General features: G+C 48.2%; 1 protein-coding gene across 3 annotated transcripts; it reads left to right on the forward strand.

The window, feature by feature from the left end:
* The first annotated feature begins 987 nt into the window (after positions 1-987).
* Positions 988-22,727, forward strand: LOC122385478 (tRNA (adenine(58)-N(1))-methyltransferase catalytic subunit TRMT61A-like). Of its 3 annotated transcripts, none has more exons than XM_043373805.1 (7): positions 988-1,080; positions 2,264-2,448; positions 7,484-7,660; positions 7,960-8,113; positions 8,480-8,592; positions 18,216-18,373; positions 22,514-22,727. In XM_043373805.1, the coding sequence occupies exons 2-7, from the start codon at positions 2,271-2,273 to the stop codon at positions 22,679-22,681; spliced, it is 948 nt and encodes a 315-aa protein (XP_043229740.1). In that variant the 5' UTR covers positions 988-1,080; positions 2,264-2,270; the 3' UTR covers positions 22,682-22,727. The 3 variants fall into 3 exon arrangements, with proteins under 3 accessions (XP_043229740.1, XP_043229738.1, XP_043229739.1); XM_043373803.1 differs by having other exon boundaries at positions 1,002-1,080; positions 22,511-22,727; XM_043373804.1 differs by having other exon boundaries at positions 1,033-1,084; positions 22,511-22,727.
* The last annotated feature ends 828 nt before the right edge of the window (positions 22,728-23,555 follow it).

A 23,555-nucleotide genomic window follows, 5' to 3' on the forward strand; every position in this document is an offset into this window, starting at 1 on the left:
GTATGCTTAAAGTTAAAGGGTCAGAAGTACAGAAGTACTTAATCGGTCATTATTGGCCAGTCTTAGTTGGTTCTTAGGACACACACTCTTTGGCATACCAACAATGGTTTCAACAAGAGTTACGGCCTATAGCTATGGCCGTCATATACCTAAACCTACATATATTATTGCACGATGCATGTAGCACTTTACATAATGCATCGGACCGCGGACGTGATGGATCACCTGTAACGAGATTCACAGTGATCTGGCGGGGCGAACCCAAAAATTGGGACCGGAAGGCTCACATGCAACAGGCGCCCTCGGAACACGACTGCATGCCTTCCGCCGGGAATGGCTCAGCTCAGAGGCGGATCCAGCTCAGAGTTTTTTTTTTTGGGGGGGGGGGGCAAACCATAACAATTTATCGATTCTTTCCATGCCTCGTCCATAGGCGTAATGTTAAAATTATGCCGTTTGGGAGGGGAAAATGCCCATTTTGCACCCCCCCCCTGGATCCGCCACTGGCTCAGCTCAGAATATATTGCAGAAAACGAGCACCCCATTCAAAAAATGCATCTTGCTTTGCCAACAGAGTGCACTGCTTTGACACACTAACATCGCCGGGTGGCCGGGATATTTACCTATATGACTATCATATTGAGTACGGAATAAGTACCTATAGAGTATGTGCTGCTGGATAACGACGATTTTACCCATCCTTCTTAGTTCTTCTTCGTGGATTAGGGCGCGTAGCCGTCAGGGTCAAGCGTCCAACGACGATTCTACCCAGCATGTGCGTTGTTATGTGAAGACTGGAGTGCACACTGAAGACTGGAGTGCACAATCGTAATCATTTCAATAATACACACATCATTGCAGCATTTCCCACTTCATTTACAGTTTTTCTTCACCATACATAAAAAATTTCAGCTTTCGGCAAAAGGGAATGCTTCCAAATGCTTCCATATTTGAGTCATTTAGTGCGCGCCATTTACAATTGATCTCGAAATGTTTTCCACGTTGACTGTTGAAGGAAGAGGACCTTAGCTACGCGCCCTAACCCAGAACAACAACAACGAAGAGGACCTTAGTAGAAATGAAAGTAGAACCTAATGTTTTTTTTTTGAAATTTGTCTGAATGTTACAGTATTGTAAGAAAAATATCAACATCAATTGAAAAATGTATTTATTTCAATCAAATTCTTATCCATTGCTACGAGTACGACGCTTCCGTTCTTCACTGCAACCAAGGCCCTATATACCACTGCAACCCACACTGACACTGATTGTGATAAGAGGCTGCAGTCGCCGACCTGATCATACAATCCAAGGCCCTATATCATAGATATACTATAGATAGATGATAGATGATATACTATAGATACAATCCATTCAAATTTCAAAATAAATATAAATGTGCTCTCCTCGATTTATCTGATTAGTAGGAATATCGAAGATACATTTGTAGTGTATGTGTATAGTTCATGGAATGAAATGTTTCTTTTGTTGGGGCCAAAATGAAAATGTTAATTAATTATTTTTCAATCAAAACAAATTCCCTTCCCTTCAATCTAGTAGCACAGTTACGTTGATTCAAAATAGAATCAACATTGACGTACACATCGTATCACTTGACTGTCGTCTGTCACATATGACCTGATTTAAAAAAATAAATACAATGCAAAATCAATATAAAATCAATGTTGGATGTAATTTAAAAGTCGGTTGATCCTCAATGTTGACAATCAACCAGAATTCAACCAATTATAACACAAAATCTATGTGTAATCATAATCAATGCTGGATCAATGTCAAAAGTCTGTTGATCCTCAGTGTTGACTCAACCTAGATGCAACCAGTTCTAATGTTTAATCAATGTTGCATGCTACTGGGGTTGAAGTATAATTGATATTGATATTGATATTGCTACTGGGGTTGTTCAAGTTTTGTGTTATGGTTTAAGTTTAGCCAATTAAGGACTGGTTAGTTTAGTTGTGATTCATTTCATACTACTTATATATTTTCAATTCACTGACTTCTTAGCACATTCAGACTGCCTTAGTGCTGAACTTATGCAGGTAACTGCTGCCTTCAATCTTTCAATAAGTTGGTAGTAGGGGTATATTGGAAGATGAAGTACAAAGGTAGGTTGGTAGTTTGTGGGTTTTAGGGCTGTAGGTTGTAGGTTGGTAGGTTGAAAGTTTTAGGCTAGTAAGTAAGGTTAGGTCAGGTCAGGCTCACAGTGCCATGATTTCTGAATCTAACAATATTTCTTTTTCAGATTCACCATGAGTTTCAAGGAGTACAAGACTCACGTGGAGATGGGAGACACAGTCATATTGTATTTAAATATTAAAAACATTCATGCTATAACTGTAACAGAAGAAGTCAAGAACAAGAAGGGGAATATGGTTCCCAACATTTTTCAAACAGTTTATGGAGCTCTAAAAGTGAAGGATCTGGTCGGTAAGTATTAGGTCGTTCAATAAGTAACGAACAATCGGTCATAACTTCTTTATTTCTTTATTTAACACTTTCAAACTTTCACAGATTATAGATCAGACATTTCTGAATGCAGCCTATGCCTCAAACCAGCCGCCGCCCGCAGAGCCTATTTTAAGGGAATTTGACTGGGGGGGGCAACCTGGAAAATTGTCTCTAATAATCCATCAACCCTCGCCCGTATTGGTATTTTCCAGCTGCGAACGTATATGGGGGGGGGGGGGGGGTCCGTTGGACCTTCCCCCTTGCCGTTTCGACCCTGCTCGAGCTAGAGCTTCGTGGAAAAAACGACCGTGTTGCCCGTGATGAAAGGAAGCCGATGATACCCAATTTTAACCCTCGTCGGACCTATTGGTTTTCTACATACGCGCCGGCCGAGGGGGGGGGGGGCGGGTACGACCCCCCCCTCGCCGTTTCGCCCCTGGTGGAGCTAGCGCGTCGCGGAAAAAACGAGCGTGTGCGCCGTTACGAGACGCAGAGATTGGTACCCGATTTTAAGGTCCTAGGTCAACCGGTGACCTCTGAGGTCAGGTCAAGTGCCCCAGGGTACGGTTCAGTTTTTGGTGAATAACTTCGCAAAAAACGGCCGCAGAGCCGCGATTTTGGCAGCATCGTGTTTGCCTCGCTCAGGCGCGTCGAATGATATACTTTTTGTCCGGGTCAGGTCAACTTGGGGTGTTGACCTCAGGTCAAGGTCAGGTCAGCACCCCAAGGTCACGAAGTTGGTCGAAAGGGGTCGTGTCGCATATCATTCGATTCGGCAGGTCTTCTTGAGTCCATTGGTGGCTTTCTCGACTCGCTAGCTCAATTTGATCAAGAGTTATTGACGAAAAACTAATATGACCTTGATGACGTCATAAATGACGTCACGCAAGGTCAACATTGCAAAAGTGACGCATCTAACCTTGCAAGGAGTGCATCAAATCACGATTCTGTGTGCTTGAGATAGTTGGAGATCGTTCCCGGCGCCAGAATAGCAGTTTTCATTTTTCCCCATTGACTTATAATGGTGAGGTCACGAAAATGACCTGACCTCATATGACCTTTAGGAAAAATCCGAGATATACAAGTTGTGAGACTCATAATGGATACTAGATCCTGCAAGTTTCATTTCCCTGTGACATCTCCTCTGGCAGTGAGGGCGTTGCAAAGTTGCGACATCTGAAGACCGTGCAGAGGTTCACTTATGACGTCATAGGTCAGTGACCTGACCTGACGAAAAAATGCGGTTGGTGTCAAAAGATGCGGCTTGGATCAAAGGTCAGGTATGCCAAGTTTCAGCTCTCTATCGCCAGCGTGTTCGGAGCTATCGCGAAAAAACCCTATGGGGGGGGGGGGCGGCACCCGCCCCCCCCTCGGCCGGCGAGGGTTAACCCTCGCCGACCCTCGCCGACACAGGGGGGGGGGGGGGTTGATGCAACCCCCCTAAGGTTTTTTCGCGAATAACTCGCGTAAAAAGCTGCCGATTGCAACGAAACTTTCAGTACCCTCGCATTTATCAATTTTACACCTACCCTGAAAATTTCATGACCCTGACCCAAATGACCTTTGACCTGTGACCTACTTTCCGAGACCATGTTTGGCCGGAATCACGATTCGGCGTATGTCGACTCGCATTAGCCGCGCTTTTGCAAGCTTTTCGTGCTTTCAAACGTTCAAACATGTGATTTGATGTTGCTCCCATGCATTAGGGTGGATGTCAAGGTCACCTGAAGGTCAGGTCAGGTCAGTGACCTTTGATGACCTCGGTTCACTTTTTCGAGTTTTACATGTTTCTAGGCCAGTTTTTGGAGCTGAATTCGAATTTAGCAACCCGATGAACATTTACGAAGCCTAGTTTTAGTGCCTTTGTAACATGTTACGAAGCTGTCAGAGGCGGTTGACACCTACTAGGAATACCCGGCAGGACCCCTACTGGTTGACCTGACCTGACCTGACCCGACCTGGACTAAATGCATGAAGACATCTGTGATCAAAACTCACATGATATCATTCGGATCAGCACCCCGAAAAACCCCATAGCAGCCACACTTTACGACGTTCTAACAGGTCCCGATTTTCCCCATTTTCGGGTCATTGACCTGACCTGGAAGGTCACCCGATGACCTAGGACATTAAAATTGGATATCATCGGCTTCCTCTCGTGACGGGCAGCACGCTCGTTTTTTCCGCGAAGCTCTAGCTCGATCAGGGGCCAAACGCGAGGGGGGGTCGTACCAACCCCCCCTTGTGCCGTCGAAGGACGCAAAATGGCCTGTGCCGGCGAGTGTTAAGGTCCTAGGTCGTCATCATTTGACCTTCCAGGTCAGGTCAATGACCCAAAAGTCGGGAAAATCGAGACCTGTTAGAGCATCGTAAAGGGTGGCTGCTATGTTTTTTCGGGGTGATGATCACGAATATCATGTTAGTTATGATTATAGATGATGTCTTCATGCATTTAGGCCAGGTCGGGTCAGGTCAGGTCAGGTCAACCAGTAAGGGTTTTGCCGGGTGTTCGTAGTAGGTGGCAACCGCCTCTGACAGCCTCGTAACATGTTACGAAGGCACCAAAACTACTTCGCAAACGGTCAAATGGTTGCTAAATTCGAATTTAGCTCCAAAAACTAGCCTAGAATCTTATAGAACTCGAAAATGTGAACCGAGGTCATCAAAGGTAAATGACCTGACCTGACCTTCCGGTGACCTTGACACCCACCCTAATGCATGGGAGCAACATCATATCCCATGTTTGAACGTTTGAAACCACGAAAAGACTGCAAACGAGCGGCTAATGCGAGGCGACATGCGCCGAATCGCAATCCCGGCCAAACATGGTGCCATGGTGCTAGGCCGCCGGTGCATCTGAAAGAACTGTGGGTGCCCCTAACAAGCCTGAAGTTCCAACGACAGGCCCGTGGTGCCCCTGACAGGCCCATGATGCCCTTGCGAGGCCGTTGGTGTCCCTGCTAGGCCGGTGGTGCCTCTGCTAGGCCGCTGGTGCCCCTGGGCCCTGAGAGGACTGTGGTGCTCCTGACAAGCCTGGAGTGTCCCCGACAGGCACGTGGTGCCACTTACAGGCCCAAGATGTCCCTGCGAGGCCGGTGGTGCCCCTGCTAGGCATGTGGTGTCCCTGCTAGGCCTCTGGTTCCCCTGACAGGCCTGTGGTGTCCCTTGGCCCTGACAAGCTTGAGGTGCCCCCGACAGGCCCGTGGTGTCGCTGACAGGTCCGTGGTGCCCTTGCTAGGCCTGTGGTGCCTCTGGCAGGCCTGTGGTGCCCCTGGCGGGCCTGTGGTGGTATCCCTGACAGGCCCAAGGTGGCGCCCCTGCGAGGCCGGTGGGGCCTCTGGCAGGTCTGTGGTGCCCCTGGCAGACCTATGGTGCTCTTCCTAGGTCGATGGTGCTCCCAACAGGTCTGTGGTGCCCCTGACAGGCCGGTGGTGCCCCAGGCAGGCCTGTGGTGTCCCCGGGCCAAAGGGGGCGGGGGTCATAACCCATATGACCCACCATTGGATCCACCACTGGTCATTACTTGCAGACTGACTCATTTGACATCCATTGCAAAACAAGTCACAGTTGTATGTTTGTCACCGTGTTCCTTTATGCCCATTTTTATAGTGGGCACATCTCGACGACTGGGGGGGGCAATTCTGTTGAGTGCGGGGGCATTTGCCCCCCCAGTTAACATGTTAAAATAGGCCCTGGCCGCCCGCCTGCACACACTTCTCCCAGCGCTCCGGCCAACGCCGGAATTCCGCCCGGAAAAACGCGTTTTCCGTCTTTTTCACCCAGTTCATGACAGCGCACATGACTTCAGCATCGGTCTCGAAGCGTTCACCATGGAGGCCATCCTTTAGAGGACCAAAGAGGTGGAAATCTGAAGGAGCCAGGTTCGGACTGTAGGGCGGCTGGGGCATGATATTCAGCCCTGTCACGCAATCTCCTCGCGCGTGGCGTGAGACAAGTGCGGTCGGGCGTTGTCATGGTGCATGGTGATGTTGTTGACATCCGAGCCGCGCCTCTTCTTCAGGATTGCTTTTCTCAGTCTCCTGCAGGACTGTGATGTAGCGGCCCGCTGTCCATAGTCCGCCCAGGTTCAAGAAAGCCCACCAGGATGACACCATGACAACGCTCGTCCGCACATGTCTCACGCCACACGCGAGGAGATCGCGAGACAGGGCTGAATATCATGCCCCCAGACGCCCTACAGTCCGAACCTGGCTCCTTCAGATTTTCACCTCTGGTCCACTGGAGGATGGCCTCCGTGGTGAACGCTTCGAGACCGACGCTGAAGTCAAGTGCGCTGTCAAGAACTGGGTGAAAAAGACGGAAAACGCGCTTTTCCGGGCGGAATTCCGGCGTTGGCCGGAACGCTGGGAGAAGTGTGTGTAGGCGGGAGGCGACTGGTTTGAGACAAAGGCTACATTCAGAAACATTTGATCTATAATCTGTGAAAGTTTGAAAGTGTTAAATAAAGAAATAAAGAAGTTTGGGCGCAAAATGACCTTTGCAGTCGACGCGCCCTAAAGCCCCAATAAACAAACAAACAAACAAAGAAATAAAGAAGTTATGACCGATTGTTCGTTACTTATTGAACGACCTAATATTTTATAGATGGACAGTTCAAAAGTCGTAGATATTGTCAATTGTCCAGCAGTCCTTCAAGTTCATGTTGATGAATGTGTAGATTTTTTTTGCTCGTATATGAATTTAAAATGCCTGAACGCGGAATGCCACAGGGCACAGGCAATCGGCATCCTACCTGAAGACATGCATTGACCATTTGTTTCATTGCCAGGGCCCAGGAATTGTAATTTGCTTATTTACTGATATTTTTCTTGTTCTACACATATAAAAGTGTGTAGAATCACTTGCGAACCACGCAGTCTACCAAGCAACGTGCCCGAATAAACCCCAAAACGTCACCGATACACACTGTGCCTAGGCAGTCTGTGGCAATGGTAGGCAAGTCCGATTGGTGCCGCCATCTGCCGGCTGCTCAGTGCTGCCCTCTGTGTGGCAGGTATGAAGTACGGCTCGCAGGTGCAGATGACGCGTGGCTGGGCGTTCGCGCTTCACCCGACGCCCGAGCTGTGGACGCTGACGCTGCCGCACCGGACGCAGATCCTGTACACGCCCGACATCAGCATTGTGCTGACCCAGCTGGAACTGCGGCCCGGCAGTGTCGTCTGCGAGGCCGGTGAGTTGGGATAGCTTGACACAGTCCTCCACGGGGCACACCTACCTATTTCAACGATGCAGTGTTCGATTTGTAACTATTTATCCCTCATAAACTTTGCAAAGCAGACAACTAAACTGTTGATTGTGCTTTTCTACGTCTTAGTAACATATTCTAATATCGTTAGCGTTGATTTTGAACTAACCTTTCAGTTTTTCACCTATCCTATGACTGACCAGTGACCATGACCGAAGGATCTCTTCCTTCAAAACGCACAACTCTTCCACTGACCTTATTAACCTACGGTGACCTCCCTCCAGGTACCGGCAGTGGCTCGCTATCACACGCTATCCTGCGCACCATAGCTCCCACCGGTCACCTGCACACGTTCGACTTTCACGAGCAGCGCAGTCGACTGGCCGCTGAGGAGTTCTCAGCTCACGGGGTGGGCGACTATGTCACCGCTCGACACAGGTACGGGACGTGGTGCGTGCTCTGGGGACTGGCTAGGTGTGTGCTGCGGAGTGTGTGAGGGTGTGCTATATCGTGCGTGATTGGGTACTCTGTGTATCCTATGAGGATTCATACCTGCGTTTTCAAGCAAACTGTATGGACGGCGGAGAAATAATGCATTATTCTTACTTCTTAAGATTGAATTTATTTTATGAATACCTATGATGGAGTGGGATGGATGTGAAATTCATTGATTTTGTGCATGACACTAGCTTTATTTGGGTTAAATATCCGGATATATAAACGATATTTATCGAATACTAGCGAGCACAAGGATCTATCTGCTTGATACTGACGATTGCGCACTGTTTTCTCGTCTCTCTCCAGGGATGTCTGTGGCGAGGGGTTCGACCTGGACAGTGTGGCTGATGCTGTATTCCTGGACCTCCCACGGCCCTACGACGCCGTGCCATTCGCCAAACAGGCGCTGAAGAAGTCAGGTACGGTGCTGTTCTTATTGCTGAGTGGGGATGGCAGTGCCTGCTTTTTACAGAGGAGAGAGTGGGAGGGGAGGGGAGGTTCGACCTTCTTACTGATTAAAGAGTTTAGTGGCCTCGTAACCAGGAGAGATGCGGCTGGAATAACGTTTTCTGTGCAGTGACGTGTGTTATGCTGACCTTTTGGCTGTTAAACGGCGAACTTCGAAAGATATTCTAGGCCGAATTTTTTCCGCGCCCAGTTTTAGTGTGTTGTCGATCATACCTTCCACCTACTTTTAAATGACCAATGACATAAGGTGGATAATGATATTCTTAATGCAATTTCGCCGCTCAGTTTGTCATCTCCGTTCCCTGTTTCTTCATGGATTCAAAATTTACGTTTCGTTAACCACTAAACAAAAACGGTGCTTTGCTGTTGATTGTTGAATAATAATGAAAAGCATAAGCGCTAAGCGAATGTGTAGCCACTACTAAGCATATTATCTGAGTTATAAACCGGTTGAATAGGCGAGGTCTTTTAAGTTAGCTAAATGAAGTACCGCAAAATAATTGCTAAACTACGAGACTGATCAGGATATAATGTACCATTGGCTCGATATATGGCCCCATTTTATACCTCAGCTATCATATTGGCGCCACGTTGCCGCCGTTCAGTAATGTTCAATTCCCATGGCTTGAAGCTGCTGACCTAAACCCAATAAATCAGGTACAAATTGCGGCGCCTTTTTTCAGCACAACTGCTGGCTAGCACCGCCCGGTGACACCGTGTTCCGCTGTTTGAAGGATTAATTTCTGAAGCTGCAAGAACATACCTATGTTCCTAAGAACATTTCTGTCAATGCTGATTACAAAACACTTGATGTTTTCAAAAGGAGCTTAAACGACTTACACATGCTCGCTTCGCTAACATTATCGCACGCCATGCTGGAAACAAGCTGCGACTTTTTAAAGTGAATTTATCCGTTTTGCTCATAGCACCTTGCTCGGACCGCGCCTTGGGGTGGCAACTGAGTGAACAGCGTTCCTGTCTGCTCTAAGAGACTTAGTCGGTGTCAGCGCCGTTTTTTTTCCCAGCGTCCGTGTTGGGTGTGTGTTCTGCCGCCTTCACGGCGCGGCCTCCCACGATCCCAAGCAGGGTGGTGCACACGGCAATGTCGCGATAATGAACCTGAAAAGGGAGGGGTTGCATTAGCTCAGGGGCTTAAAATAGTACCGAGGCTCTAAGGCATTAACCTGGCAAGTTTTTTTTTTCTATCATTGTTACTGTTTTTTTTTTCATGCAAAATCATTCTGATATAAAAACATTCATTGGTACCGCAATCATGCCTTAGTTCATTAGTAAAAAAAGCTATGCTTCCTTCCTTACTTCTTCTAGAAATGAGCTCTCTGCATAGTACTCGTATGGCATGGCTATGCGCAATATTACCGTAAAGAAGGATAGCTTCAAGTCTTGTCGAGTACTGCGAACCTAGCGGGCTTTGATTTTTATTGACTTCTGTGCAATGCGAGCTGGGCTACTTAAGGAACACTTAAACTAAGTCTTGCAATTTTAAATTCTTGGACTGTTACTGAAAAGAATCGGGGCTACTAAAGGATATTCGTAGAGTTGGCGATGAAAATGCCTACTGAAATCCTATTGGCTCTGCTTCTGTGGATTTGAATTTAAACGGTATCCTCGGCTGTAATAAGCCGGCTTGAGTGTTTCGGAACGGAATGCAGGCATCCGGCACCAGAGCTGAAAAATTCGCGGAGGTGTGCTCCTCGGAAATAGCGAGTAATATCTCTCACACTTTCATCCATTGGCGCCCTGAACCTCTCTTCTCGGTAACCGGAATAAATCAGGTGTACGGAGCGCCTTTGACGCCGTCCGCCACCCGTTGTTTCTGCCGTCCGGAATCACAGCAGGATGTACCAATGGTAATGTCAGTGCACCTGGTCGGTCTGTGTATCCTGGCGGCCGCTCCCCGAAGGCGGCTCGCCGGCCGCTCGCCGAAGGCTCGCCGACCGCTCTCCCTCGCCGAAGGCTCTCCCGGGCCGCTCGCCGAACGTTCTCACCTGTTCGCTGAATGGAGCGGACCGTCCGCGGGTGGGACGGTGGGGATCGCACCACAATCGCCGCACAGCCGTCTGATGTTGGGGCAGATCGCCGCCAAACAATTAGTGGATGCAACTTTGTGGGCTGCTTAGCGGGTGGGAGATGCCACCACTAAATTGGGATTGTGTAATTGTTATGGGAAAAGAAGGCACGCCGTTGTAAGCCCTGTGAATGCCGGATCTTCAGATGTGGAGTGGCCTATTCGGCCCTTTATCGCCCATCAACCCGAGGTCTGGTTATACCGGCTGGATGGAAAGTAAATTTAATTTTTGACCTCTGCAGCGTTATCCTGGCTGGCGTTTTTCTCATGAAGGTATGCCATTCGTGGGTACACGCATTTAGCGTATTTTCGAGTGCATTTGTTTTTTCCGTACACCTTCCCTCCTGTCGGCTGGTGGTTTGCGTTTCACTCACTTGAAGTTAAAGACATGTGCTGAGTCACTTCGTCGGTAAGCATGTATACGTTTCATTTATAAACAGATGCGATTCAGCTGGCTGACTCGCTGGTTTACTCGGAATTTGTTACGGATGTTCAACGTGACTGATTGGTGTACTGCATTGTACAAAGATCCGCTTACATTGGTGTCAGAGTACAAATTTCAAATGTGCACCTGGCGTCTCGAGCATTTCTGGCAGATCATTGGACTGAGCAGGAAGGTGCTGCCATTCATTTCTGATTTGATTCATTGGAAGTCTGATACATTCGCACAGATTCCTACTATTCGTTCGCGTGTTGTTTCCACTATAATGTGATCCTCAATGTCTAAAATAGTAATCGGGATTAGATTAGATGTCAGAGCTTGCTCCGCAAGGACTTAATATACAAGTTATTAACACCATTTCAATACTTCTTTACCGTTTTAAATGTTGCCTCATGGGTCCCCTAAACACGCGCACGAAGGTGACTTCAAATCTTGCATGAACAGGATATATAGCTAGAATAGCTAATTATACATGTGTCGCTTGTGTATTTGCTGCCGTGCTTAGGCAAGTGTTCGGGTAAGAATAAATTTTTATTGCATTTATTCCTTGTCATTTATTAGATACCTTAATCTTGCAGCAGGTAAAACGCTTATTCAATTGAATAGAAATCATGTTTAAGATCTTTACTTTCTGTTCTTCTGCGATCTGTTTGCGCCCAAAGTGCAAAGTGTTTATTAAAAAAAAAACGCTTCCAAAAATTGAAGCTAAGTTGTCCTTCTTTGGCGTTTGATTGTTCTCCCATGAAATTGTATCACACATTTGTCTCTCTTTGTGTTTGATCTCTGCCCGTTTCGATGAAATACTGTATTATTGGCGACAAAGAGCATGTATCTGGTAATTCGTCGCGGGTCGTGCGATACGATCTGTCTCCGTTGCCGGCTGACACGTCGGCTCTGTGGGTATGGTGAGAACCCGGTCCCCGGTCCCACCGCGGCCGCCGGTCCCCAGACATTGCACTCGACATCCGTTATGCATGCGGTCACCGCTCTATTCCCCCCCAAAATACATTTGCACAGCTATCAGCCAGCTCCGCTGGTATTAACTCATTATCGCTAATTATTCGTAGAATCTGTATCATGGCGGCGTTCGATAGCATCGTTCTTTCTCACGGACTTGCTCTGTCTCGCCGTTGGACTAGATAAGAGGAGAGCCTGCACGGCGCGAACCAAACATTTCCAGCTCCAATGGCGAAAAACTGTCATCGATAACATGCGATTAGGACGCGGTGGTCACGGGCCGGGGCGGGGCCGGTTTTCACAGGGGGCGGGTGCTTACGTCAGCATCCGCCCCACCCAGCTGCAGAATACGGTCGACGGTTTGCAAACATAGTCGGTCAGACCTCTTGCCCGATCTCAGCGCCCACAGCAGCCTTCTTTGGTCCCTCACAGTCGATATATTCCACACTGAAACCCTCCTCATCAGCTCTAGCAGCTCATATCCCTCCAGCAGTTTCTGAAAGTCCCTTAAAATCCCAGCGTCCTGCACTGAAGCCTTTCTGAGCAGTTCCAGAAGCTTAGACCACGACCTTAAATACAACTTAAACGATTCCAGCGACTATCAGCTTCCCGCTGTCCGTCACATTATCAATGTGCTATAATGACACTTCTTGTCAGCTAGACTGTTCCTCTCTTCTCACCTGCTCATAGACCTAGAATCCGCCATGAACTTATAAGCAGTTCGGACTCCTCGAGGAGTTTGTCTTTTATAGTCTCATTGTTCTGTTCCGAACCCTTTCAGCAGCTCAAAGTTTGTGGAGATTTCATGCATCATGCACAAGCACATAAGAGTACGTTGGTACGTTGGTTCAGGCTTCAAAAGAGAAGCGTTAACAACCCATGCTGCAATCTCTGCGGCGCTCGTGGCGCCAATACCCGTGTGTGTGGCGATCGCGGCGCGACGGCGCCACCTCCGCCGCACTGTGCACGTGTGGCGCGGTCACGAATGGAGACGCTCGTGACGCGGCACCGGCGATCTTGGTGCGTGGCGACCTCACGAGACGAAGCCAGCGTGCTCACGGAGGGACGTCGTGTGCTGGGATGGAGATAAAAAATGACACGAACTGTTACGTGGCTACTGGAAATACTGATTTTTACTCATTCATTGCAAATCATTCGGTTGGTTGAGTTTGGCGTGATGTGTTGGGCTTTGATTTGAAAGGCTTGACGAATTGGGGGCTGGCCCAGCAGGAACAGTGAGTGTTTTTATGCGATGCTTGTTAAAGAGACATGCTCCCAAGTTTTCCAGCCTTTTTTTTTGCGCTGCTCTGGAGCGTAATATTTATTTGCAAATAATGGAATGATAAGATAAGCGCTTGGGAAACTTTTGCCTTCCAAAAACCGCCTTTCGGCTAGATCCTCGTGTTGAGGGCTGGCAGGCAGTATGACTGTGTCGCTATTTTAAAGGGTGCCTCATATTTTCGCGAAATTCAATGACGAGGGTGTACGATGTCACTTTTGATTTATAGTCGAGAAGACAACTTGACTTTCCTATGCCTGGATACTTTGGTAGGTACTGTGTTCTGGCTGGTGAACTCGGAACGTAAGTCATAAGTGATATCATATTCACACTGCACAGTGCACGAAGCTCCTGTACTGATTAATGAGTATCACACCTCCAACTAGACGTTGATCCATCGTTGCACTAGGAACTCATGAAAAAAAAACGATCGGTTTCTTTAGAGTGACCTATCACCGTAGAGGACGTCAAATCTGGTTGCTCTAATTTCGACTTCGCCAATGCCCCGTCCTGAGCGTGCCAATCTGGCCGCTCTAATTCACCTCAGCGCTGACGTCGGCTCATCGTGCTGATTGGCCGACCAGCGCTCTCAGTGTGATTACGACGGCCCGCCCGCCGACCGACCCGAGAGCTGGCTCATGTCACTGCGCCCGTAAAAAGCCAAACGGTGCTGGGGCGAGCAATCACACCGCCCGCGGTGCTCGCGCCGGTGCCCCCGCCGTCCGTGGCGGAGGTGGGAGAGTGGGAGCTGCGCCGGCCCCGGCGCGGACTGGTCCGGATGTGGGAGAGGAGGGAGGGTGACGAAGTGACCGACGACGATGAATTTAATCACTGTGGCCAAGCGTGACCTTTCTGTCAGACTTCTTCCAAATTTTATGTCGTTGGATAGGTATTTAATATTTATTTTTATCAGTTTGTGTTTGATCTACCGTTTTGTACGTGCAGCCTTTTTACAAAATATCTTTGGAAGAACGAGATGATGCCTTTTAGTCTTCATGTCACATTGCTCTGAACATTAACCATTGCCTTAGTTAGGTTCCTTCAGCCGATTCGGCCACTGTGAACAAGACAACATTCCGATATTGAAGGTCTGATGAAGACCTCGTGGGTATTTCCAATCACACAACCATGTTGATGCCTCGGACCGATCATTTGCCGACGCTCTCCAAGATGGTAGCGTTGTGATTGCAGCCAACCCGCTGATGATCCGGTATCACGGGACAGACACGGACATAACACACGGCGGCCATTGTGGGGCGCACGACCCGCTCGTTTGCCGAGACTCCGTGTTTGCCGAGATCAGACCAGCCACCACACACCATTGCCGAGTGTTTTCAGATCGGACTGGCCGCTACACACCGTCACCGAGTGTTTTCACGGACTGTACTCGATACGATCTGCTTGTGAAGCTCTCGGTTGAAGCTCTCGGCTCTCGGTAGGGTGACCGATTCGTTTCCGCGGGTGCTCGAGCGATGGGCTCGAACCGAGGAGCCATGTCTGGAGCCTGGGGATGCTGGTGTCTCTGGCGCCTCCTGGCCGCGGCGGCCGCTTGCGCTGCTGCACTGCTATTCGTATACGGGGACAGTCGTGAGGGGCGCTGCCGCTGACTTGGGACAGGGGACTGCCCTGAGGAGGTGGCCGTTTGCGTGTTGAAAAACTGACAGCCTTGGTTACGTGAAATGTCAATAGCACACTTAAATGGCAATTAATCAACAGCTTCAACGTATTGTCTGAATCAAAATTATACAATGCGAATATAACTAATCCATCTTCCCGCCGGGGCTTGATAGGTCTTTCCTTACGTCTTGACACATTTTTTCCAGAGACGACTCCAGTGACACTGCTATATCTCGGGAAGGCCACCTGTGCCAGAGGCCAGAGCAGTGTGGCAGCAGGCGTGGCCCGACAGACTGGGCGTGCCGGACCTGGCCGGGCCGTGGGGCAGGGGAGAGGAGGAGTGGCGAACCATACCGACCGGCCGGGACAGCGCTGGGAAGTCCAGCTGTCGCTGCGAAAGGCGGCGTCATGCTCTCACTTCCCACTCGGGTGGACACGGTCCGCGCTGGCCGCTGACCGTTCTGACCACTGACTGATGAACGCTGACCGCTGACCGTTGACTTCAGACTGCTGACCGCTGACCAATGACCAATGACCAATGACCGCTGACCGTTGACCGCTGACTGCTGACCGCTGACCGCTGAATACTGAACACTGACGGCGGACCGCTGACTGCAGACCAATGACCGCTGACCGCTCACTTCCCACTCGGGTGGACACGGTCCGTGCTGACTGCTTGCCGCTGACTGCTCAGTGCTGACCGCTGACCGCTGACCGCTGACCGCTGACCGCTCTGACAGAGTGGGTCATCCCGGTCTCGGTCTGGCCTGCTCAGGGGGCATGACCCGTCCGTGACGAGATATGGGACGCACAGCCAGCTCCAGAGCAGAGCGTGTAACGGTTTCGGTTGCATTGAAATAAGTCAATGGCCATTACTCATTGGCGATACAAGAAAGTAAGATCAAAGATAGTGACTGGGAGGACCTCGAGCTGTGAATCTAGCTGCGCCATTTCTAGGTTACCTGCTCGTACTTTTACCTGTCACAGCTTTTTGGAATTGCAGTTGTCTCATTTTACCTTTCCGGGATGCCAATTTTTTTTTCTCAAAGTGTAAAGGATTTGCATTAATCTATTACCATGTAACTTACACTTATTTACATAAGATGTTTATGTTTACTTATTCGTTGCAGTGAAAAATCGTTTCTAGAAAAGCATGCCGGGAAAAGTAGCATGTTTAGTTCCGACGAAAGGCGGCTAGCGCAGGATCTCGGGCTAGCGGTACGGGGTTTTACAGATGCTCAGCGACCGCAATTTGTTATAATCATATGCCAGACCAGGTGGACTAGGGGTCTGAGGCCGTTTGGGATGTAAGAAGCAGGGACGATGGATAGATACAACTCTGTTCGGTACAGTCCGTATTCTGAATGGTGGGCGTAATGCGCTAGTCGCAACAAACACGGCGAGCAAAATTATGATTTCCACTGTTCTGCCTCGATACGATATTTGAATCTGACATGGTAGCTGCTGCCGCTGCAAGGTTTCACGCTGCTTGAGAACGGATTCGGCGTTGATGCCTGTCAGTAGCGGCGGAACACCTTCAATTAAGGGGGACACTGCCGACTTTTGGTCCCATTCTTTCCATGCAAGCCCATAGGGCTAATGGTAAAATGCCAAAATCAAAGGGGGCACGGTGCCCCGGTGCCCTCCCCGTTCCGCCGCCTATGATGACTGTTGTGGATCACTAATTCTGCAGTTAAGTAAGCCGTACAACACTTGATAGTCTCAGAACCGCTCGTCCTGCCCTTTGCCAAACGGTGGCCCGTTTGTTCTTTCTCGCCCTTTATTCATTTCTTGTGACCATTCGCTCATCTAGCACACAGGTATCCGTTAGCTTTGATGGATGAACAATCAAACATCAATGGATAAGACGTTAAGCCGTTCTTAATGAAAACCATCAGTTCAAAAGAACGTTTCGTCTGGACTGCAAAAATCCGTCAGTTCCAGAGCAGTGACTCATTAGATCAGTTTCGCAGATCCGTGCGAAATATCCGTCCGATCCTGATGAACCCGATGCTCGAATGCTGTCGGACATAGTTCATCTGCTGGATTTTTTTCCCGCTGGTGTGATCTCGGTTATCTCAAAGTCAATCGTGATGTGAGAGGTGGCCATTGGTTCTGTAGTCGTGGTCTAGTTAGCTGTCATTAGAACCTGGCTTTTCACTTCTGCTGCAAAGGCTTGAATATCCCGCTGATGATATTTCTGGACAGTTTTTTTAGTGACAGGGGAAGTTGTGGGTACGCCATCTTCGCCAGCGATTGTCCTTTTCGTCACCACCTGAAACCCTTACAACCAGTATCCACCTAAGTCGCTCTTAACCATAGACCCCCTCTTCACTGCCGTCCCTATCTTTGCAATGGGGCATATCCATTATCCACTGTTCATATACTTATCTCACCATTTTCGACGGTATCTTCAAGATGGTGGACGGGACAGGATGTAGTGTTCTCGGAATGGTCCCTTCACATTCACAGCTGGCCGCGTTAAAACAATGTTTCCATCCTCTGGACACTGTGCCTGCCTTCGTCTCGTTTCTCTTCCTGTTTACCTGTTGGCGTTCTTAGTGCTTTGAAACAGGCGAAATACCCGCTGGTAGATGTGAATCACATTACTGGCTTCATGCTAGCGTCGTTTATCCGTGCCCTACATGTAAGTGTGGTCGGGAACACTCAGTCTGAACTCTGTCTGACCGTGTTTTAATGTTCCTAATCCAGTCGGACATGTCTTCCTGACTGAGTTTTGTCGTATAGCCGCTGCCACTCCTACATACAAACAGGTTAATCTACGTCCTGAGACGGGGGCTGCTGACCAATAATGAGCACACTGTCATCGGTGCGGCGTTAAGCTGGTTTCTGGTGACAATGACGCGACATAAATCTGGATAGTTATTGCTTGAAATAGTGTATTCATTACGCCTTGTGAGTGTAATGAATGCACTCATACGCTGGCGCGTATTCGACTCAGTCACTTGCTTATGGGATATTACTGCAGGACAAGCATGGAAGAATCGTTCTTCGTGCCTTCATCAGCTGTATTGAACACTACATTCACCAGGGAGCTACAAATTCCCATCATTTGTTGCAAAGGGCAAACAGCTCTACCCGTCAATTTTATCAATCCCTCATCGCCCCATTTTCAGGCTGCCAGCCATCTTTTCTCGCCGCTCTCCTAACACCCCTCCTGTCTTTGTTTCAGGCGGGCGGATATGCTCGTTCTCACCATGCATAGAACAGGTCCAGAAGACATGTGACAGCCTGCGTAAGCACGGCTTCACAGAGCTACAAACGCTCGAGTGCCTTCAGCGCGAGTTCCAGGTCCGCAAGTCTGTGATGTCCGTCTTCGATCTCAGTCAGGTGAGCCAGGCCGAACCCCGTCCTTCGGACGTCGTTAACGCGAGCATGAGTTATCGCCCATCGGCGTCCGCGTTCGGAAACGGCCATGGGTGTCAGCGACGCAGTAAACCCGTTTTAAACCATCTCCCGGATGGAGTAATAACACAGCCGGCGCGCTAATTGATGTAGGGTGATTAACGCTGCTACACTTCTGCGCTGCCTCAGCTCGTTATCTGTTCTCGCGTGATGCTAATTGTTGATTTATGACGTGTATTGATTCATGGTGTGCCCTTGTTTTATTGCCGACTAAGTAATTGCACTGCAGACAGCTTTTGACGAGTGATGGGAGTGAAAGTTTTCGCCGCCCGTGGGAATCGATCCTGCGCTGTCCGATGGTGATCAGCGCGCACGGGCGGCGGCCCAGCGGCGATACCACGTGTGTTTAGCGCGATAGGCCGATCGGGGCGCTATCAAATGGTGGAAACGTGACCGTCGGCGGGATAAAGAGTCTGTCACGGCTGTGCTTATCACTGTAATCCGTGTAAAGGCCTCGTGGGATAGAGGCTGTGCCACTAAGAAGGTCCTGCTGAGACACTGATTAAGACCTCCGGCCGCAGCCGGGACCAATGGGCGACTGTGGGACCGCCGGCGGCTCGAGCCGCTTTGTGCCAACCCGAGCACTCTGATTGCGCTGCCTGCCTTCCGGAAGTGACAGCTCGACCTTTTCGAAGAACGCTTCTAAAAATCATTTGTCAAAAATAATCAGATACATTTATCGTCTCGCACCGGTTCAGTTGAATTGTAGGTGTGTACCATTTTTGTGTTTAGTGTGAGGCTTAGCGCAGCCTTTTCGGACATTTGATGGAATTTATGAACTGATTTAGTGTCAAGATAGGGAAAGAATCAGTTGTGTATGTGCCATGTCAGGAGCTTTTATTAGAAAATGAACTTTGATGATGAGATTCTCCGAACCATGAATCGCCGTTTTAGCTTGTTCCTTGTTTTTTTTTTCTCACTCTCAACACTCCTGCGACTATTGAAAAGGACAATGCTGGATTTAAGATTTATCTCCTCAAAATGAAGCTGGCTCCCAGCGACCAGCATCTTTGCACAGCAATGCAGTTTTATAAAACCCTAGCTCACGGCACCGTTATGTATTGGATGCAATGTTCATCAAACTCTTATTGGCAGGCTGTACTCCAGAAAACTGGCCAACAATTTAGTATAGTTATCCATTTCTGCGCGGGGGGCGTTCCTTCCGCTGTGAACCTGGGTCTCTCCGTGAGACGGAATCATTGTTCCAAGCTCCTACGCAGACCAGCAAAAGTGTATACGACACATGTTTTTAGGGCTTATCTGAGCGGTGCGGTCATCGGGCGGATTTCTGCTGAAAATACAGAGGTGATCCGCTAATCATTAATAAAAGTGCTCTGAGAACCAGTGACACAAAAGACGCAATACCAAAACAATGCCACTTCCGGTGGATTTAGAATGATATGGTCTTACGATTACTTAGAGCATTACGGATAAGTCAAGATTCTGGTTACCAGCAATTTTTTTTTCTAACAGTTTGTGATGAGTCTGTAATGTGGTTTTCCCATTGCCCAGTGCTTATTGATTTGATTAACCAGTTCAACCAACATTGATTGGTCAAGAAAGACTATTGACATGTATAAATATTGACAAAACAACTGTCGTTCGTCCAATGGTTTTTCGTTTTTTTTTTAAGGAACAGTAAATGCCTAACAAAACATCAATATTTATCGATTTTGCACGCATCAAACCACCTTGTATGATTGCATCTGGCGATTGATCTACGACTATATTGTTCTATTTAAATTGAAACTAACCATGAATCTGATTTAGACTTTGTGATTAGATGGACATTGGACATGGCGGACTCGTGGTTTTTAGTTTAATCCGCGTTTTGCTGAGCCTCCAGCCAAACGCCGTTGACTGAGACAAGGGGAGGTTTAATCCTCCCCCCTTCCAGATTATCTCCGAAACTTGTAGTAAGTATCCTAGCGCGAGATGCGCGAGGCGGTGTTGGGAAGGTCGCACCGAGACGAGTCAGAAGCAATCCCGAAATTTGGAATTTGAGGTCACTTAAAAGTCAAATTCTGATAAAAGGCCAAAAGCAAACATATTAAGATTTAGGGGGCTCTAGCGAACGCAGTGTCGAAGATGTCGAGCCAGGTTTGGCTATTGCATTATTAAAATTAGAAATGTATGTAACCAGTAACTACATCAAAACGAACAAAATGTTGCTGGAGCATTCGATTTGGAGTCAAATTCTGAGATATTTTGCTGAACTTTGGCACAGTTCAACGTCTGTTGATATCCGTGCCTTGAGTAAGCAGCCCATTTTTAGGAACCAGTATTGTAGAGCGTGCGAACTTCCCGCATGCCATTCAGAAACTGTGAGCCACGAAAAATAAGACCGATCGTTTTCTCGTCTCGTCTCCGAATCGACCTGAATATGACGAGCCCAGAGTTCCATGACATTCTTCCGTCTGCCCGCTCCTCGGAGTGACCATATCTCAACGAAAGGTCCGGCCTCTCACGAAGATATAATCGCTGCGCCATTGCCGCATGATTGCAAGATAACTAGGTGGTTTTATACGAGATTGCCAGATAGCTAGGTGGTTTCATACGACACCGTTGCAGTGGGCATCATGGGAACGTGCTCTAAGCCGGCCGTGTTTCACCTAGCTGTCAGCGGAACATTTTTGTCATTTCCTGCTCCTGAGAGCATGTTTCATCTCACAAAACAGACGTTTTGGTGGCTGGGTGACAGTTTTCGATTTCCGTTCACACCTCTGGCCTAAGCCGTCGGCTGATTCGCCGTTTGGATGCAAGATAAGTTGATATACATGTTTGGCGCGTTTGTGTATGCTCGTAACACCTTTGACCTTTCATACTGTTCTGTCTCTGTAGGAGAGGAGGGATCTTGACTCGTCTTTGGAGTTTGGACACCTGGTCTAAGGGAAGAAGGGTGTGCGTGGAAGAAACGCTGTTTATTTCGAACATTATAAATCCAAACTCGAAACTAGCAGAGTCCGTTGAGGCTTTGCCTTATCATTGAATTGAGAATGAAACAGGTATGAAAATTGTGAGTTAAAATGTTGTGCAGCCAAATTTCAGTTTCAATTATAATCACCTGAAGGATGACGAACATCTTTCGGAAATTGTTAGATCTCGGCTGGATCTCGGTTGAAGAGATGCAGAAATGTGATATCTTTGATGCTGATAATTTTCTTACCTTGCGACTGATGCGAAAAGTTAACCGTTTATAGTTGAAATTTTACTTGCCAATGCACAATTAGCTTGTATAAAATTTACTTCAGGAAGTAAGTTCACAGGACTGTGAATACTAAACGGGATATGCTAAAATGAAATGCCCATTGTTATGGTGCAGTTCAATATTATTTTCCGGAAGTTTTTTTTTTCTTCTGGAAACCTATGTGATAACACACCTTGTACAGCTTGGTTCATTTGGGCGTTACGGCTACGGGCTACTAATTTTTCACCCACAACAGAACAAGGGAACAACTGCTTGATTGGCTCTAGGTTTACAGAAACTTCGATTTTCTCATGACGTTTTCCCAGCCAATGCTTAGCATCACGCTGTCGCTGCCGATTTTGACATATGAACCTCAGTAACATTAGGTGTCAAAACTATACTTACCACGTTGTAAGGAGGCATGTTCTCTTGCTGTCAAAGGAACTTGGTCACAGTAATCCTTGTCCTTACTCCTAATGCATTGTTGTTCATGCTCCATTATCTGTTCGTCATGACTGATTATTATTTTATTTTCTCCGGAAAACTTCAATATGTCACTTATCTCCGTTGCAGATAAGATAAAGCCTTTTTTCATTCGTTAGCTGAACATTGAAGTGCATTGTGCTGTTTCGGTCCATAATGTGCTAAACACTTATATTTCTTTTTCAGCGTAAACACCATTATCTAAATGACCTTTTTGACATCTGGCGTCGTGCCATTTTGCCTATACACCGAAAATTATCACTTCATTGAGCTTGATCGTGACCAGATTAATCTCACTGACCACATTTAATATGTCACGAAGCAATCAGCATCCAATCATTATCCAGCTGACACGCTGCGGGCGTAGAAACTGACGGCCGTCCTGCTTCCGGCAGCCGCCGACAGATGGCAGTGCGGACGGCGACGAGCGACCGTCCAAGAAGGCGGCGATGGAGGAGCGGCCTCGAGAGGTGCTCACTGGAATCCCCCTCACCACCATGCCGGGTCACACCGGCTTCCTCACGTTCGCCACCCTGCCGCCAGTGATGACTTCAGCAACATGACGACCGCTCGCGCTCCGGGTTTTACAATAAACAGACATGTTCTTTCTCTGGTGTCTTAGTGCGGTGGTGCACGGCTGCATGCAGAAAAAAGAACACGGTGGGACCGTGCCGGGGTCAGGTACTTCCGTTCAGGTGCAGACAGTTTCCGGGAACTTGACATTGTCACTGCGACTGAGGTGCAAGGGGATGGGGAGGGTCGGTCTCGGAGGGGGGGGGGGGCGAACCACGCCCGACGTGCACTGAAGAAAAATGTGTTGCACGACGGAGCGGCGTGGCGTGGGCGGTGCGCCGACGGGCCTCGGACGCCGCGTCCTCGCCGGCCGGATGTTGGAACTTCCGACCACGAGACAGGGACACCAGGGTACGGAGGCTGCGTGCGAGCGATCGATGTTTATTTATGAGCTCAGCAATTGGTGAAAATATCTACATTCTGCAATGAATTCAAAATCTTAATATTATTATCAGCATACACCGCAGAAATATAGTTGGCGTCATACCTTGTACCCTGTTAACAAACTACTCCTTAATGCAACTCTCATCTATTATAAAACGGCTTAGTCAGGCTATCAATGAAAGTTTCATTTTCACCACCAGCTACCGAACGTTTCTCTAAACGCGATGTTTTGCATAATTTATGAGCTGTTTGATATCGGGACATATAGGTATGATATTAGCTGTGTGTTGTACCGTTTCACAATTAAAATACAGCAAAATAGGATGCGGATATTATGGTGAAACATATCTCTTTCACTCTCTTGCCTTATCAAATGTCACTAGAAATCCCCGACTCTGGTCCCACCAAACGTCTCGCCTCGACGCCCGAAAAAAGTATTTCATTTCTGAACCTGAGAACAGGAGGGACGAGCTCTGCAAG

This window comes from Amphibalanus amphitrite, unplaced genomic scaffold (genome assembly GCF_019059575.1).
Source record: "Amphibalanus amphitrite isolate SeventyFive unplaced genomic scaffold, NRLGWU_Aamphi_draft 000220F_arrow, whole genome shotgun sequence".
NCBI classification, from domain to species: Eukaryota; Metazoa; Arthropoda; class Thecostraca; order Balanomorpha; family Balanidae; genus Amphibalanus; species Amphibalanus amphitrite.